General features: G+C 32.7%; 1 protein-coding gene across 3 annotated transcripts in view; it reads left to right on the forward strand.

Moving 5' to 3' along the window:
• Positions 1 to 15,593, forward strand: part of CEP128 (centrosomal protein 128) — a 92,062-nt gene that overhangs the window by 38,970 nt on the left and 37,499 nt on the right. For all 3 annotated transcript variants that reach the window (XM_083863238.1, XM_083863237.1, XM_083863239.1), the window contains 4 exons: positions 3,037 to 3,201; positions 6,032 to 6,205; positions 7,754 to 7,813; positions 9,283 to 9,475. In XM_083863238.1, coding sequence (XP_083719364.1) covers positions 3,037 to 3,201; positions 6,032 to 6,205; positions 7,754 to 7,813; positions 9,283 to 9,475 — 592 coding nt within the window. The remainder of the gene's footprint in view (positions 1 to 3,036; positions 3,202 to 6,031; positions 6,206 to 7,753; positions 7,814 to 9,282; positions 9,476 to 15,593) is intronic.

Here is a 15,593-nt window from a genome sequence, read left to right on the forward strand (position 1 = left end):
TGTTGGTGCTAGTGTTTAGCACCAACATTTAATGTTTACATTATTTAATGTATCATTCATGACTTGATAATAATTCTTGAGCAGCTGTAACATAGAAACCTTTAAGTGAAGACAGCAATAAAAAAACCCCTGCGTGGTTGTTAGTGGAAGGATCATTAAAATCCAATATTTTGACCGTAGTGCTTAACATTGGACTTATTTTTACTGTGTATAGCATTACTTAAGTCATCTGTCTAAAAGCGTTTTTTTCTTTGGCAATGACATTGAAATTAAGAGTGTATATTTGATGTCAAGTGAAGAGAAGAAAAATGTATTCTGGATGCTAATAAGAAATTAAGTTGATCCTGTGTTTTCCTATGAAATGGCAAATCCTGCAGTTAGGACCTTTTTATTTTTACTGATTGTTGAATCTAAACAGAGGATTAAAAAAATCCACTTCCATATTTAATTTTTTTCCATATTTCACAATTCCATGACTTCCTCTAAATCTTCATATATTTTTTAATGAACATAAGGTCTGAGGGAGATGAATTTTGTAAGATATTAGGGTAGGCAAATTTTTTAGAAGTATACAAAATGATAATACATAAGATTTTCTTCATTGAGAGACTGTAAATGAAACAAAATAGAAAATCATATGTGTCTCTAGGAAGATCTGATGAGGACATGTCATCCTGCAGGTGATTTGGTTACTTTTTGTCTGAACTCATCATTATATTGCATTTGGATTTCAATTTTATGGATATACTTTTCTTCCAAATTAAGGTAAACTTAGCATACATTTTATCTCTTCCCCCCCCCCTTTTTTTTTTTTTTTTTTAAGTATTTTGATGTTAGAGTAGTGTTTAGGGAAATCCAACAGGAAAAGTTGGGGGTTTTAAACTTATTATTATTAATATTATTTTTCAGGCTGCTAAGATTTTGTCTAGCAACCAGCTGTCTTTTACTGTTACAGTAATAATTGACCTTATTTATGCCTCAGCTGTGTCCAAGCTTTGTAACTATTTTTTGGGAAGGAATAGACATATCCTGTCCAAAGATAGTTAAAGCTTTAAAAATAAAGGTCAGTTGAGAGAGACTTGAGGAGTTAAGGGAAATTTAATATATTTGTAGGATCCAACACCTTAAACTTAAAAGAGGATGCATTTATGGGTTACTTCCAGAAAATCAAGGGTACAGAGCCCTGTGTTTAGATGACTAACTTCTGCATAGATTGTAAAAAGAAGTGACTTTGGATTTTTGTTGTTCTTTCCTCTCTTGCCTCCTCTGTATGGTACTTTCTGTCTCACTTTTGCCTGGTTTTCTGTAGTGTGGCACTGGATTGAAAAATTATTAGGTAGTTAAGGATTTTTTGGGGTAGTAGGGAAGGTACAATAAAAATATTGTATGATACAATAGAACTGGAGAAGAACACAGAGTTTTTTGAGATACCAGTGTTAAGAAAGATTTTACTATTTCATTACTGAGATTCTGATGCTTGAACTTTTAATTTGGTTTCTGCTAGAAAATCCTAAATCATTCCCAACCAATGCCTCTATGATGTCTTATTTGGTATTTACAAGGATAGATACACTAGGCATAGGAATTCAAGTGGTTTGCTTAGTGGTCCCCATTTGGCTATGTGCTCAGAAGCTCGGAACTGTCCCCTAATCTTAATACAAACCCTCATTTGCTTTAAAAGCATGGTTATTTTCTTGGAATGATGAGATACAAAATTTCCTACTGCCTGACAGTATGGAAGTATTTGAAGTATTAATCCTTAATCTAAGGTTATATACAGATATGTATGTATCAATACATATAAAACTGTGTGTATGTGTATATTTTTAAATAGTTTTCTATACATTTTCCAATTGTGTCATTTATTTTTTTCCTGAAGATTATTAAATGTTGAAATTGGGTTCAATAAAGACCAATTAAATTATAGTCATATCTACCTTGTCCATACTGGAAATTAATAAGTATTAACTTTCTCTTCTGTGTCTCAAGGGTAATATAGGTGAGGGATCTTTTTCTTGGATTGTTTCCATCTGCATAGATATTATAATGCAATTACCTTTAGTGGGAACTGAAAAGTTGGTTTTTATAAGCATATTCACAGAAAATACTTTGTGCATTGCAGGCTTGTCTTTGTAGACTATGGATGCCAAAGTTCTCAAATTGTCCTTTGGAAAAGTTTTTGTAATCTGTTTAGTGTCTAAATTAGTGTCTAGATTTAATGTCTAAAGTAATTCATAAAACTTCTCTCCCTACCCTTCTGCCTCATAGAAGTTATGTTTATAGTGTAATTGGGAAATGAAATTTTTGCTTTTCCTCAGAAGGAAATTTACTTTGCAAGTTTATTTTTGTGTTTGACTGCATCCCACACCTCATCTAATTTGAAACTGGTTTTGAGTAATGTGTATGTTAATTTGCTTCTTTGTTTTGTTTTTTTTTTTTAATTTTCGAGGTATTGTAGAGCATTTCTCAAATCTTTCATTTTCAGTCAGTTATTTTTTTCACTGGAAACAAATATACATTATTTACTCATTCTTTTGGGGCTTTCTAGATCCTTATATGTTTTCTTCATTTTTCTCTGCAAAGTTTCATGAGTAGCATTAATAGCACTAAACCCATACAATTCTAGAACTTAAAAATACTCAATCTTTGCTGTTGTTTCCTTTCAGATATAAATTTAGTATTGGTTCCTGAAATTAAATGATAGTTTTAGACTTTCTGATTCCAAATTACTTTAGTAATGGAAAAGCTGCATAAATACTAGGCTTCTCAGGATGATGTAAGCTGATGAGTGTAGCAGAGCTGAAAGGAAGAATCTGAGACTTCTATTTTCTGCTTTTCAAACACCGTATGGTTCTACCACTCTGTGATGCATGTTTTCCATGTTCAGATAAATAATTGCACTTAATAGAACTTCATTTATTTTTTTACAGTTATCATTTGGCAATAGTGTTCCACTGATTTAAAACTTTAGAGTTTGGGTGTGTTTTAAAATAACCCATACAGTGACTTTGTAATCTGTTTTCCCTTTACTATCAGATGGAACTTTTAGAAGAGAAAAACATAGTCAAGACTCAGTGTCAGCAACTGGAAAAAATAAAAATGGAGTGTGATAAATTGGCGGAAGAATTAACCCAAAATGAGGAAGAAAATATAAAACTGAAACGAAAATGTGAGTTTGTAAAACAAGAATTGGAGAAAAAGGTAAAATTAACTGATTTTAAGCATAATTTGTTTCTCTGCTGATAAATACCTAAAATAAATGAAATAGAAATAGATGGTAAATTTAAAACAGCCCTGCATGTATGTATTAAAGATTATACTCAGTCATGCCATAGTACATGGTTTCTATATGAATGAAAGAAGACAAAAATGCTTTGGCTGGATTATGAACTGTATCCCTCCAAAGATTCGCTAATATTATTTAGGACTAGAAATATAAATCCTGTTTCTTGCCTGATCTCTAATATAGGTAACTAACAAATATTTAATCAACCACTTCTAGTTTTCTTCATATTTTTCTTCAAGGTGCAGTGGAGCTATGAATAATTTAGAGGTAGTTTGGAGTAGATATGTAATGTAAGCATAGTAAAATAAATTCTAACTAATGTTGGGGTGGAGGACTTTTGGTTTTTGGGGTTTTCTTTTATAATATAGAGATAGAGAAATGTTAAACCTGGCATTTCTTTAGCTTGCTAAACTATCAGGAAGTGGTTTAAAAGCTCAACTTGTCAGACTAGTAAGAAGTACATGAAATGAAAATTCGAAAATGTGTTTTTTCTACATTGGCATTTTAGTTCTATAATATCTATTATTTAAAAAATGTGTTTATAGGAATGTACATGAGTTTCTGTAGTCTGTTGTGAATTAGCTCCAACCTTACCTAATATTCAGAAGACGCTGTTTTTTTACCAAAATAATCTTTTATCTCTAAATTGGAAATATCAGAGAAGTTTTTAAGCAGGCAATCCTGTGGTCTCAACTTTCGAAGGTAAAGGCAGATGGAGACTTCTATTAGATTGCATAAATGGTTAACTTAAAATAATATTTGCTATTTTGGTTTTGTGGATTGTCAAAAGGGATTTTAGGATGGAGGAAATAATATTACCTCTTGAGAAATCCCATAGTAGCTTACAGAAGCTTATTGTGTTACAGAGTGCTTTCTTTTCTTTTCCATGCTTTCTATACTTTTAATATTCTGTTCTTAATGCAAAGAGGCATAGGTATTATAGCTAGCTTAGATTTTTTTTTTCATGAAAGGTGAAAGAGCAGAGCATAATGAAAAATGATTGGTTCATTTCCTTTTCCTTCTGTGCACTTCTGAGTCATTAGTGACTTTTCTCCTGTAGATTCTGGATGTAGGATGATAAGGAATGATGGCACATTCAGAAAATCAAACAGATAAGAAATAAAAAAATAAAGTTATGTATTCTGTTTTAGTCATGGTCTTTGGAAATGAACTTTGACTTGAGATGGACTGTATTCAATGAGTAGTAAGATAACAGAATAATGATACTGGAAATTTATACGGTGCAATCTTATTACTTTCAGAATACTAATCTAGGTCAAAACTGCTATTTCAACTCCCATCTTTATAGTACAGAAATACTGGAACCTGTCCATCTTAAAAAATCTTATGATTTCTTCAGTTTGAAATAACTGTCTCAAATATTTTTGTATTAAGTGAAAAAAATCAGACTTCTTATCAAGTATGGGTGTTTTACATTTGTAGGCCACCTTTATTAAAAACACCTATTTTGCTTGTAGAAGTAACACCTATACATAAATATGTATACAACCTCCTGAAAGGAGGTCCAAGGTGGATGTTAGTCTTGTCTCCCAGTTAGCAAGTGATAGGACAAGAGCAAATAGCCTTAAGCTGTGTCAGGGGAGATTTAGGTTGGATATTTGGAAAAATTTATTCAGGCATTGGAACAGGCTATTTGGGGAAATGGTTGAGTCACCACCCCTGGAAGTATTCAAAAGACATGTATGTGTTCAGGAATATGGTTTAGTGGTGGACTTGGAGGTATGGTGTTTTCAGTTGGACTGTATGATGACTGAGTTCTTTTCCAAAATCAGTGATTCTGTGATTCCATATATATCCCATTCATGGAACCTGGGTGTTAGACATTATCTAACTTCACATTGGTGTCTCATAAGAGCAGTGCATGAAGATTTCCAACAAATAGACTTCAAACAGTTGTAACTTGTCATTGTGCAGGTCCACAATTAATAAATGTTTGAAGTCCTTGCTCTTCTCACCATTCTTGGTGCAACTTGCACACATTGGAATTTGCCTGTTAAAGTGTTTGCCCTTTGCTGTATCACATCCTCCTTATCCCAGCAGCAGACAGGTGTGTTTCAATTTCGCTTATTCTCTCACAAGATAGGTTTTTCTATATTTATGATGCATAATTCAATATTTGTGTAATCTAGCAGCAGTTTTGGTTTTATGGTGGCTCTCATAGATATAAAAGAAGAAAATCTGAATTTTAAAAACATATGTAACATATTTAATCAACTTTTTGACATTAGATGATCGCATAAAATACTTTCCTCAGTGCCACTCACTCTCCTGTGAGATATTCTTTGAGTAGATTTCCTTTGAGGGCACACTTGACTGCCTGTCAAATTTTTCTTTTGGGAATCTCTTTCTGATGATAGAGATTAGATGCTATAACAGATTCAGGGCAAAAGATAATAATGGGAGTATTTGCTCTGGGCTCTTTTTCTACTCATGAGGAGATTTGTAATAAAACATCTATTTTTTTACTCTGAAAATAGGCTTTATGATTGTTGAGTTTGGATTTGGTAGCAGTTTCTTCATAACTGATTTACAGGATAATTAGGAGAATCAAAGGAGGAACTTACCTGTACTATTAGAAGGTATTATTTTTCCATGGCAAGGAATTGAACTTAGTATGACTGAGTACAGTCTGATTATAGAATTGAAAGATACATGGCTAATGACATATATGATATAATTAATGCAATTATTTATCTTTGCTTTGTTTTTCCTTTTACACTCCAGGAAAAACAGATCAGCAATGAAGATCATTTGAGAAAGATGAGTGAGGCCAGACTGCAGTTTAAAGATCAGCTGCATCGCTTAGAAATGGAGCAGCAATCCATTCTTTCCATGATAGGAAGCGAAATTGATGCTGCTTGTGAAATCTTCTCTCGCGACTCCATGGAGAAATTCAAAGTAATTCTAAGTTTTAAGTATGCTGCAGGTTTTATTTTTTTCTTAATGAAAGCTTTTACTAATAGAATTATGGATGTTTAGCTGGTACAGAGGGACATTACCAGGTATTAGAATGAGATACTATGAAGAACTGTCTATGCATTAATTATTAATTGCATTAATTGGTACTGCTTTCTTTTGCCCTCCCCATCCCTTCTTTTTTTTTGAGTAGTCCTCTTTTTGCTTATGTGAAAGGACCTTTTATTAGCCAAAATTCTGAGGTAGGTTTTCTTAGGCCACATTCCTGGAAGTGGGAAGACCTTAAAAAAGACCTAAAATGCTTTTAAAATTGGGAGAAAATGAAGGAAATGTTTTGTCAAAAAAATCACTTGGATGCTTTGATTTTTATATAGAGAACTGAATACTGAAAATGAAAAGAGTTTGTAATTTCCTCTTTTGAAGAGCATCTCCTTATATCCAGAAAACTCAGACTCAAATTTTCAGGAAACTGGTAGCTTGCTGTAACGGTTTTTTTTTTTTTTTTTTTTTTTTTTTTGTTATTTTACTACTTCTCCTGCGACCCCTATCTCCCTGTAGCTTTTCTTTTGAGCATTCTCATTTGCTCCTCAGGCACAGAAACTCTTCCTCCCTCCATATGATTCTACAGTAACTTAATCCTTTTAAATCAACATTGTACTTCTGAGAATAAAGAATAGACTGTCTGACTCAGCTAGTTGCCACACTTAACAAGTGCTTGACCTAGTGGCTTTTTAGCCTTAGCTGCAACCCAGAGTACACTGAGATTACATCTCTTTTTTTTTTTTTGTCTTACTATTTAAACAGAAAATAGTTTGTAGTTCCTGGTCGTTTGACTGGGCTGGGCTGCTTTTAAAATCGATTTTTTTCACACTTCACACCATTTCTCCTCTTACACATGGAGTTGGGGTGTTGCAGCACAAAACTAGATGAGAATTCGAAGAAAAATGTATTTGACTTTCTCCTCCATATCCTTACACATAGGTCTTTTTTTAAATGAAGTTTTGCAATCTGCTGTAGTTGCCTGTTTTTTGGTCATTGAGCCATGCCTTCTTGGACTTGCTCCTCACCTTGTGCAGAGTTTTTGGTTTCTAGATAAAGTTTTACAGATTCCTGTTTTTACAATTCTCCTTTTTTTTAATCACTGGCAAATTTAAACCAGTTCTGAATGTGAATTTTTGACTAGACAGCTAATGTGAAAAAAAGTTAATTTTGTGGTCCTGGTATGATTTTTTTTTTAAAGGTAATAAGTTTCTTTTATAATATTGTTCCTCTGCCCAGTACTTCAGGTATTGCCAAGGTTTCTAAAAAGTTTCACCCTTTACTTCAAGAAGTTGCCACTGCAACTTGGGTAAGCAGGAGGAATTTGATGGATAAATATTTGTATTGAAAGAAGTCAAGCACTACGCTTAATCTTCCTTTAAAAATATGTATTTCTTTGATGAATTTCCAGTAAGCAGAAAAGACTTTCTTCCTTCTATGTCTAATTCCTGTTTTATGTCTGTTATGTCTTTGTCACCTGCTTTTTCATAGGCAATATCCCTTACACCAACAGTACTGAATGATCCTCATCGCTGGTTAGCAGAAACAAAGGTAATAGTCAAACCTCCTGAAATTTTACTGACTAAGCTAATATTCAACATTTGATGGTGTAGTGGAAAGTGTCCCTACACATGGGAGGGGATTGGAACTAAGATGATCCTTAAGGTCCTTTTTTAGTCCTAACAATTGAGTGAGGGGGTGAGTTTGTAAATGGATGGATCTGTTTTTGTTGAAAGTCCATTTAAAATGGCACTTCAAGGGTAAAAGGAAAAATACAAAAGCATTCCTTTAGCAATTATTCTGATATTTCCAGACTGTTATTTCAACTGATAGAATAATTTTCCAAATATTTCTATCAACAAGAAATAGCCATCTCTATAGCAAAATAAATAGCAATGTTGTTTTCACAAAAAAATGCATTGAAGTAAGAGCAGTGATAGCTGTTAGATCTGGTTCAATTTTTTTCAGACAAGTAAAGCATGAGAATGTAGTCAGTAGGTTAAGTTTCTCTTACAGCATTATCACAAGGCTAGAAATGATGTTAAATAAGGCTGGTATTTATTCAATCTAAAATATATTAGCTTGGATTATTGGAAAATGATTTTCCTTTCCCCATTGAAGTTTTCAAATCCTATAATGTGGGTCACACATGCTTGAAAGCATCTTCAAGGTGATGATTGTAACTCATAAATCTTGCCTTTCGTTTTGCAGCTCACACACAGCACACTTCTTACCCAGTAGCTTTTAAAATAAGTAAATTTCTCATGATCAAAATAGATCACAAACTGTAGAAGACAACTGGTGTTTTTGCTTCATGTAGAAAGGCCAAAGCCATAGGAGAACTGACTTAAAATAAAAAAAAAAATTGCAAATGTGTGCATGTAAGAGAAGTTTATTCATGGTATATGTGGTCTGTGTAAAACTTGTAGACCAAGAAAGACTTCTACGGTAGATAACAGAGAGAAGACTGGGATCAAAGGAGAAACGTTATAGAGAAAAGGTTTTCTTCATTTGAAAAAGTGACACTGGCATATTATTAAAATGAACTTTCAAAGAGCACCTACTAACACTTTGCATACATTTCTCACCTTAATTTGTTTAGCTGCTAGAGGGATGTTTAGAATGAATGACTGCTTAAAATGCCACTTTTATTTTCTTTTGTTTTTCAGTAGGTTGTGTGAAAGTATTCCTTTTGATCACTTCTAGATTTACTATATTGATCAGAACCTTATCAATGAGATTTTTTTCTCCTCTGAGTGAACCTTAAATATTGACTTTTGCTGCCTAGAAAGGATTGATGTCACTTTTTAGAAAGGAGAATTATCAACCAAAATATGTCTTTTGGTCTCTTGAAAATCAACCAATGCTCTTTTAATATATCTGAATGCCCTCTATTATTATTCATCCAGCTACAACTGAGTAATCTGTTACTCCAAAGATAATTTGGTCAGTGAAGATTTATGTCCTCTTATTTTTATTAGAATTCTTTACTTTTTATTGTATCTTTTTCTAAAATGTAGACTAAGCTTCAGTGGCTGTGTGAGGAGGTAAAGGAAAGAGAAAGTAAGGAAAAAAAGCTGCGATGCTACTTGCTGCAAAGCCAAGAACAGCTCAAGCACTTTACACAGATAAAGGAGACTGAACATCAGTCTCTCTTTAAACAGATAAAAAACCAAGAAAAACTTTTGGAAGAAGTTCACAGAGAAAAAAGAGGTATGTTACTGGTTCCATTTTTGTTAATAAAAGGGAGAAAGAATTTATAATTCTATTTATTATAATTTCTGTGGCACATTCATTTTCTCAACTGGTTATTTCAAACTGCAACGGGCTAGTGATAACCAAAAATAAGGTTTGGATTGTGGTTTGTTGTTTTCCCTTGCTGACAAAAAAGGCAACTGCAATCAGCCGTGTTTCAAACCAATACAGTGGCCGAATAACACATGAGTTTACATCATGCACAGTGGGTATAGAAATTATTTCCCAGCTGTACCATCTGGGACATTGCACAACCTGGGCAAAAAGGGTTTATTCAACACTCTGAGGCAGGCTGAGTTAGACTGCTTTTGCACAGCTTGCTGTGTCATGGTATGATCTTTCATTGTACTCTGTTCTCTCAGTTTTGAAGAAAAGGTGTCACCTTTTAGGTTTTCTTCAGAAATCTTGTTCCAGCCTTTATTCAGGACCCCATACTGATATAGCTGGACAGAATAAGTATTCTCTTTCATTATTTTGTTCATTGTCACTTTGTGCTGATTGATGCCTATTCAGATAAGAGTAAACTTTTAGTAAGTGTAGTTATAGCTTCTAGTAGCTGACTTCTTATTGAAAATTTTTTGTGAATTGTAGCAAAACCAAAACTGCCTGGTTTTGGCAAGAACAAAGTTAATTCTCTTCCTAGTAGCTGAAACACGCTGTATTTTGGATTTGATGTGATAGTAATATTGATAACACACTGATGATTTAGTTATTGCGCCCCAAGTCAATGACTTTTCAGTTTTCCATTCTCTGATAGTGAGAAGGTGCACAAATAGCTGCAAGGGAGCATGGTCAGGCCAGGGGAATTGGAAAAGGGATATTCCATATATTTAAACACCATTCCCAGTGTACAAATTCAGGAGAGCTGTCTGGGAGGAGCCAATCACTGGAGAAGCTGGTCCAGCTGGAGAAGAGGTTGGACATTGCTGGGTGGTGAGCCATGATATCGTATATCACTTGGGTTTTTTTTGGTTTTATTTCTATCTTTTTTGACATGCTCATGTCATGACAGTGCATGTGACAGTGTATGCAAGAATAATGGATTTACAATCTCCACGTGAATTCAATGGGTTTGTTTTACAGTCATGTCAACTTAGATTTTTCTTTTTAATTTGAAAATTATGATCTTCATTATACCAAATCGGTTATTTTTTAGAAATTGTAAAAGACAGAGAAATAATAGAATGTAGATCTGTTAGTGTGGGTTTTGAGTACCATCGTTCACTAAGGGATACATTTAAATGTTTTAAAAGAGTTTTTTATTTTAAAAAAAGGTGCAAGACAAATCTGACTGTTTTTATATCTTTAATAGATACTTGTACATACTGAGTTAAAAGCCCAGCCTTGATTATGATGCAAGTAATAGAATGTAAACATGTAAATAGTTTAATGGATAAATTATTTGAACATGAAAATTGGAAAAGCTACTTTCCCAGAAGGAAAAAAGAAGATACAGCTAAAAGCATTAAAAATATGTTAAACCGAAAGGAGAAAGTAATCAATCAAAACAACAAAAGAAAATTAAGGATACAGAATGCTTGATTGGCTTTCCTTATTTAAACATAAAAAAGAAGTACTTACACAGTACTAAGGCACCCAGTAATGAAATTATGGGCAAATCCCAGGTGCAGGAATAAAGGAAATGAAGGCAAAATGTATTTAATTAATAGAAAAAAAGCCTTTCACTTTTTTTAAACACCAAAGTATCCTTTATGGTATTGCTAAATAAAATGCATATTCAGTCAAATTTGATCAAATGGATGAAAATATTTTCCAGTGGAATGATGCAGATTTTAGATGGAGCATTTTATCAGATTCTGTGAATAACCATGAAATATCCATGGATGTGGTTGACTGTCCCCACTGACACAAACCACTTGTCTGAGTACCTGATAATAGTCTGAAAATACTCCATTAATTTAAGTTCATATAAATCAAAATGTGAAAGTGAGACACAGAAATTGTATTCTCAAGAAATTAATTTGTTAATTTCCCTTCTGTGGATCTGTTTACTCATGGGGATTTTGGGAGAAAGAATAAAAATAGAGATTTATGGTGGACATATCAAAAGTAGGTGGCATAAATATTTAAATTGTTTTGTTGATGAGCATGTTTAAGGAATTTTTATAAGCTTAAATTGGTCTACTAAGATTTTTAACTATGTATTTTTTTGTCTTTTCCCTTCACCAGAGCATTTATAAATACCTAGGATATTGTAGGCTTTTGAAACCTCCTTATGAATCTCTGTAAAAGTGTTAATGTTATCACAGTGGTACCTGTGGTGGTATCAACTGGCTGTCCATGTGGTATAATCCTGACCAAAACAAAATTCATGAATGAGAAAATAGAGAATGAAGGAAAATACAGTTGTGAAGCAGAGTTTCAAGATTGTCTACAGAGTAGCAAAAGTTCCATAGTTATCTGGTGATGCTTCAAGATCAGCTACATTTGTCTTCTGCTCTTGATAAGAGTATCATGATGGAGAGTTTAGAAATTCAGAAGTCTAGCAATATTTATAAATACTGAAGAACTGAAGAGGATGTGAGTTCTGATTTCAGGTTTGGAGATTGTATTTTGGATAGAGTTCGCTACTTAAGGAGGTATTTATCTAGCATGCTGCACAATGGGATATTTCAGTAAGTAACAACTTGGAATGCAGTTTTCCTCTTAATGTGATTTTGGTCTTACAATCAAATTTATTTCACTAGCATTGAACTAGGTATTCAATATGTTAACAAAATGGACAAAGATCTGAGGAAATAAAATGCCTAAGTTCTAGTTTCTAAACTAAGAATTTAATTTGCATTCTAGAATCACTGAGCATGCCATGGTGTTCTTAAGATCAATTAAAAATTAGTTTAGGTAACAAGAATTTTATTTTTATTTTTTAATGCCATTGTCAGCAATTGTAGACAAGATCTGGCACAAATTTCTTTCATTTATTGCATTTCTCTATGATCTAGCCAGACTGTGTAGTCTGAAAAGCTCATCATTCAAATCAGTGAAAATCTGTATTTGATCCTGGGTGGACCCATTGGTTTTATAAACTCAGATTTACTTTAATTGCCTTTCCAAGAATATCTTGGAGTATATTGACATGTATATAAGCTAGACATAATGTGTTATGTAGTGTTGAACATGAAGTCTTCACAGTTCTTTTGTTTCAGGATAATATCCTGCTACTTCATAGAAGACACGGATAGTCAACAAATAAGTGTTGAGCAAAATAAGACCTGACATATTTGGCAAGGCCCATATCTGTTCTTTTTTATAATGAAACAATGTTAGTATGGCTGTAGTGATCTAAGAAGAGGAGGTGCATTGCTCCTATTTACAGACTGATTTAATTAATCTTAAAATATTCTGCAAATACTGTTTTACACAAAGTCCTGGGTGATGCAGGACATATTCTGTACCAGTTCTTGGTGTCTACTGAGATAATGCTCTATAATAACATTTGAATTATTACATACTTAGAATTTCTCTTATGTAGGTTTAATATATACACACTTATACTGCTATATATACACTTATACTGCTAAGTAAAGCTTAAGAAAGAAACAGTTGTATTCCCGAGCTTTGATACACTAATGTTAGATGCTTTTGTCACAAGCACAAAACTGTACTGGTCAAGTGTGTGGTGTTTTTCTTTATGTATTAAGTTTATCACTCGTGCATTTATTGTTGTGCATTCTCTTAGATTTGAGGATACAAAGATCAAAATTTGAAGGACTTATATTTTAGCTGGTTTTAGTGATGGTGTCAACTTTATGAATCATATAGTTCCTCTAGTTTCATCATTTTAAACAAGTAACATTTATAAAGATTTTGGTAAGTGATTCATGAGGCAAGGCATCAGTTTATTGTAATTCCTTTTTCTTCTGTTAGGTTCAGTCAGGATTATCTGTTATTTAATTGTTGTGGATAGCATAAACTCAAAAGGGCCTGTTATATTAAAGTAGATTAAAAATGTAGGTAAAACTTTGCTTTGACAAAATCTAGTCTTTCAAATTATATTCTTGGTTTTTTCTATTTTAAAGTCAATAAGTCCAATTTTTGTTTGAGTCAGGAACACTAAAGCAGAAAGAGTAAAAATTTTAAATAAGAAACAGTGTAGTACATTGAGTATAAATATAGTGACAGTGAGCAATCTCTTATTAAACTGAGGAAAAGTACAAGATTGGAAACCAGTGAAAATCAGAATAGTGTAAAATCTTTCTATTGCAACCTATTATGTTTAATTTAATAGTAAAGTACACATGTTGTTTTGAAGACAACTTTCAGCCTGATTCTGCCATTTCAGCTTTGTTTCTTTCTTTTTTATTACATTTCTTTTTCTCATAAATTGCATGATATTGCCCTTGTCTGAACAAGAGTCCTTTCTGTGGCAACAAGAAACATCACAAGGTATTTTGAGGTCATCTTTCATTGAACAGTGGATGGGAGCATCAACTAGAGAGAACACTCTTTTAAGCATACATACAGGAAGGAATCTGAAGGATTTCAGAGAAACTCTTCATAGTACTTGGTTTTCATAGTGTGCTTCAAAATGCATAGAGTTGAAATATCATTACTATTAAAATGATTTATTTCTTCTTAATAGTGTTCTTGCCCTTTAAATAATGCTTGGTTTTTTTAATGTGATGGGGGAAGGAGGAGGGAGGACCTCTAAGTTATTTTAAACTTTGCCAAAATGAACCTGCGTTCAGAGTCTTAGAAGAATGGAAATAAACCCAAATCATTTAGAAATCTTGTCCTGTGGAATTTTTTTAATTGGAAAACTGGAAATATCTGGACATGTATTCCTGTAATGTGGTATTTTTCTGGAGCCATTTTCATTTGACATTATCTTTTTGTGCACTCATAAAAAATATGGCTGCCATTGTAAAAAAGAGAAGGTAAGAGATGGGATCAAACTATAGCTAAGATTTTTTAAGACTTCCTTTGATTTCTTTTTTCTTTCTGAATAAAATGCTGTAGATGATTACCTGAAACTTATGTACAGTTTTTTGATTTGGAAAGCATGATTAGTCCTTTAAATTACTGAGTTTGTACTGCTCATTAACAGTAAGAGACTAAATTTATTAGTTTTATTTCTTGGTTTACCTGCACATACTGGAAACTATATCAAAATTAACAAAAGTAACATGAGGGATGGGGATTCAGTGTATATTAAATAATTAAAATGTATTATTTCATTTTATCTTTCTTTTGTGAATTATGACTTTTTTCTTTAAACCAAGCTAAAATAGCTGATGTTCTATGAACTAGGGTTTTTTTTGGGGTTTTTTTACAGCTGTTGAAATGATGGCATTGGACTCTTTATAAACATAATTACAGCTTAGCAGTGATTTAACACTGTATAATAAAGAGAATCTTGTAATCAACTGTACAACTTTATCAGGACTCCTTGAATTAATGTGAAAGGTGCTGTCATGCTTTCAGGTTATGTACTAGTATGATTCTATACCAAATTGATATCACCATTTTACAGCAATTAAATTTAAAAACACCCAACCAAAAAAGCCCTACCCCAAGCAACACAGGCACTTCCACACTTATCTTGAATTCAGTATTTTTCTGAGAAGTAAACATTTTCTGACAGAAACATGCTATCTGTCATTTATTCTTCTTTAGGTAACAATGATATCCTTAAGAAACTGTTTAATATTTAAAAATATGTCAGTTTATTTAAATAATATACTGTCTTATACAAAATAAAACTGAACCAAGGGCTCTGTGTTGCTCTCTTGTGCCTATTCCCTTGGCCAAAGCCATCTTAGTCTAAAATACAGATATGAATCATGTTAGAAATTTGAACAGAAATGGAAAAAATGCTATCTAAGATTTAGTATAGTAAAGTTTTTGAAATTAAAAGAGTATTTAAAATCTTGCATTTTGCTATATCATACATTCAATACCTTTCAAAATTAGAGCTTGTTGTAATGGTTTTGCCTAGAATTTTTCAGGCTGTAATAGAGTATGTTTTTCAGTGTAGTTCATTGCTATGCTAATAGCTTTTATATCCTTTCAGCTGATTTGCTATTCAAAAATTCTTTTTTTTTTCTCTAAAGTG

Source organism: Zosterops lateralis (assembly GCF_965231275.1).
Source record: "Zosterops lateralis genome assembly, chromosome: 6".
Lineage (NCBI taxonomy): Eukaryota > Metazoa > Chordata > Aves > Passeriformes > Zosteropidae > Zosterops > Zosterops lateralis.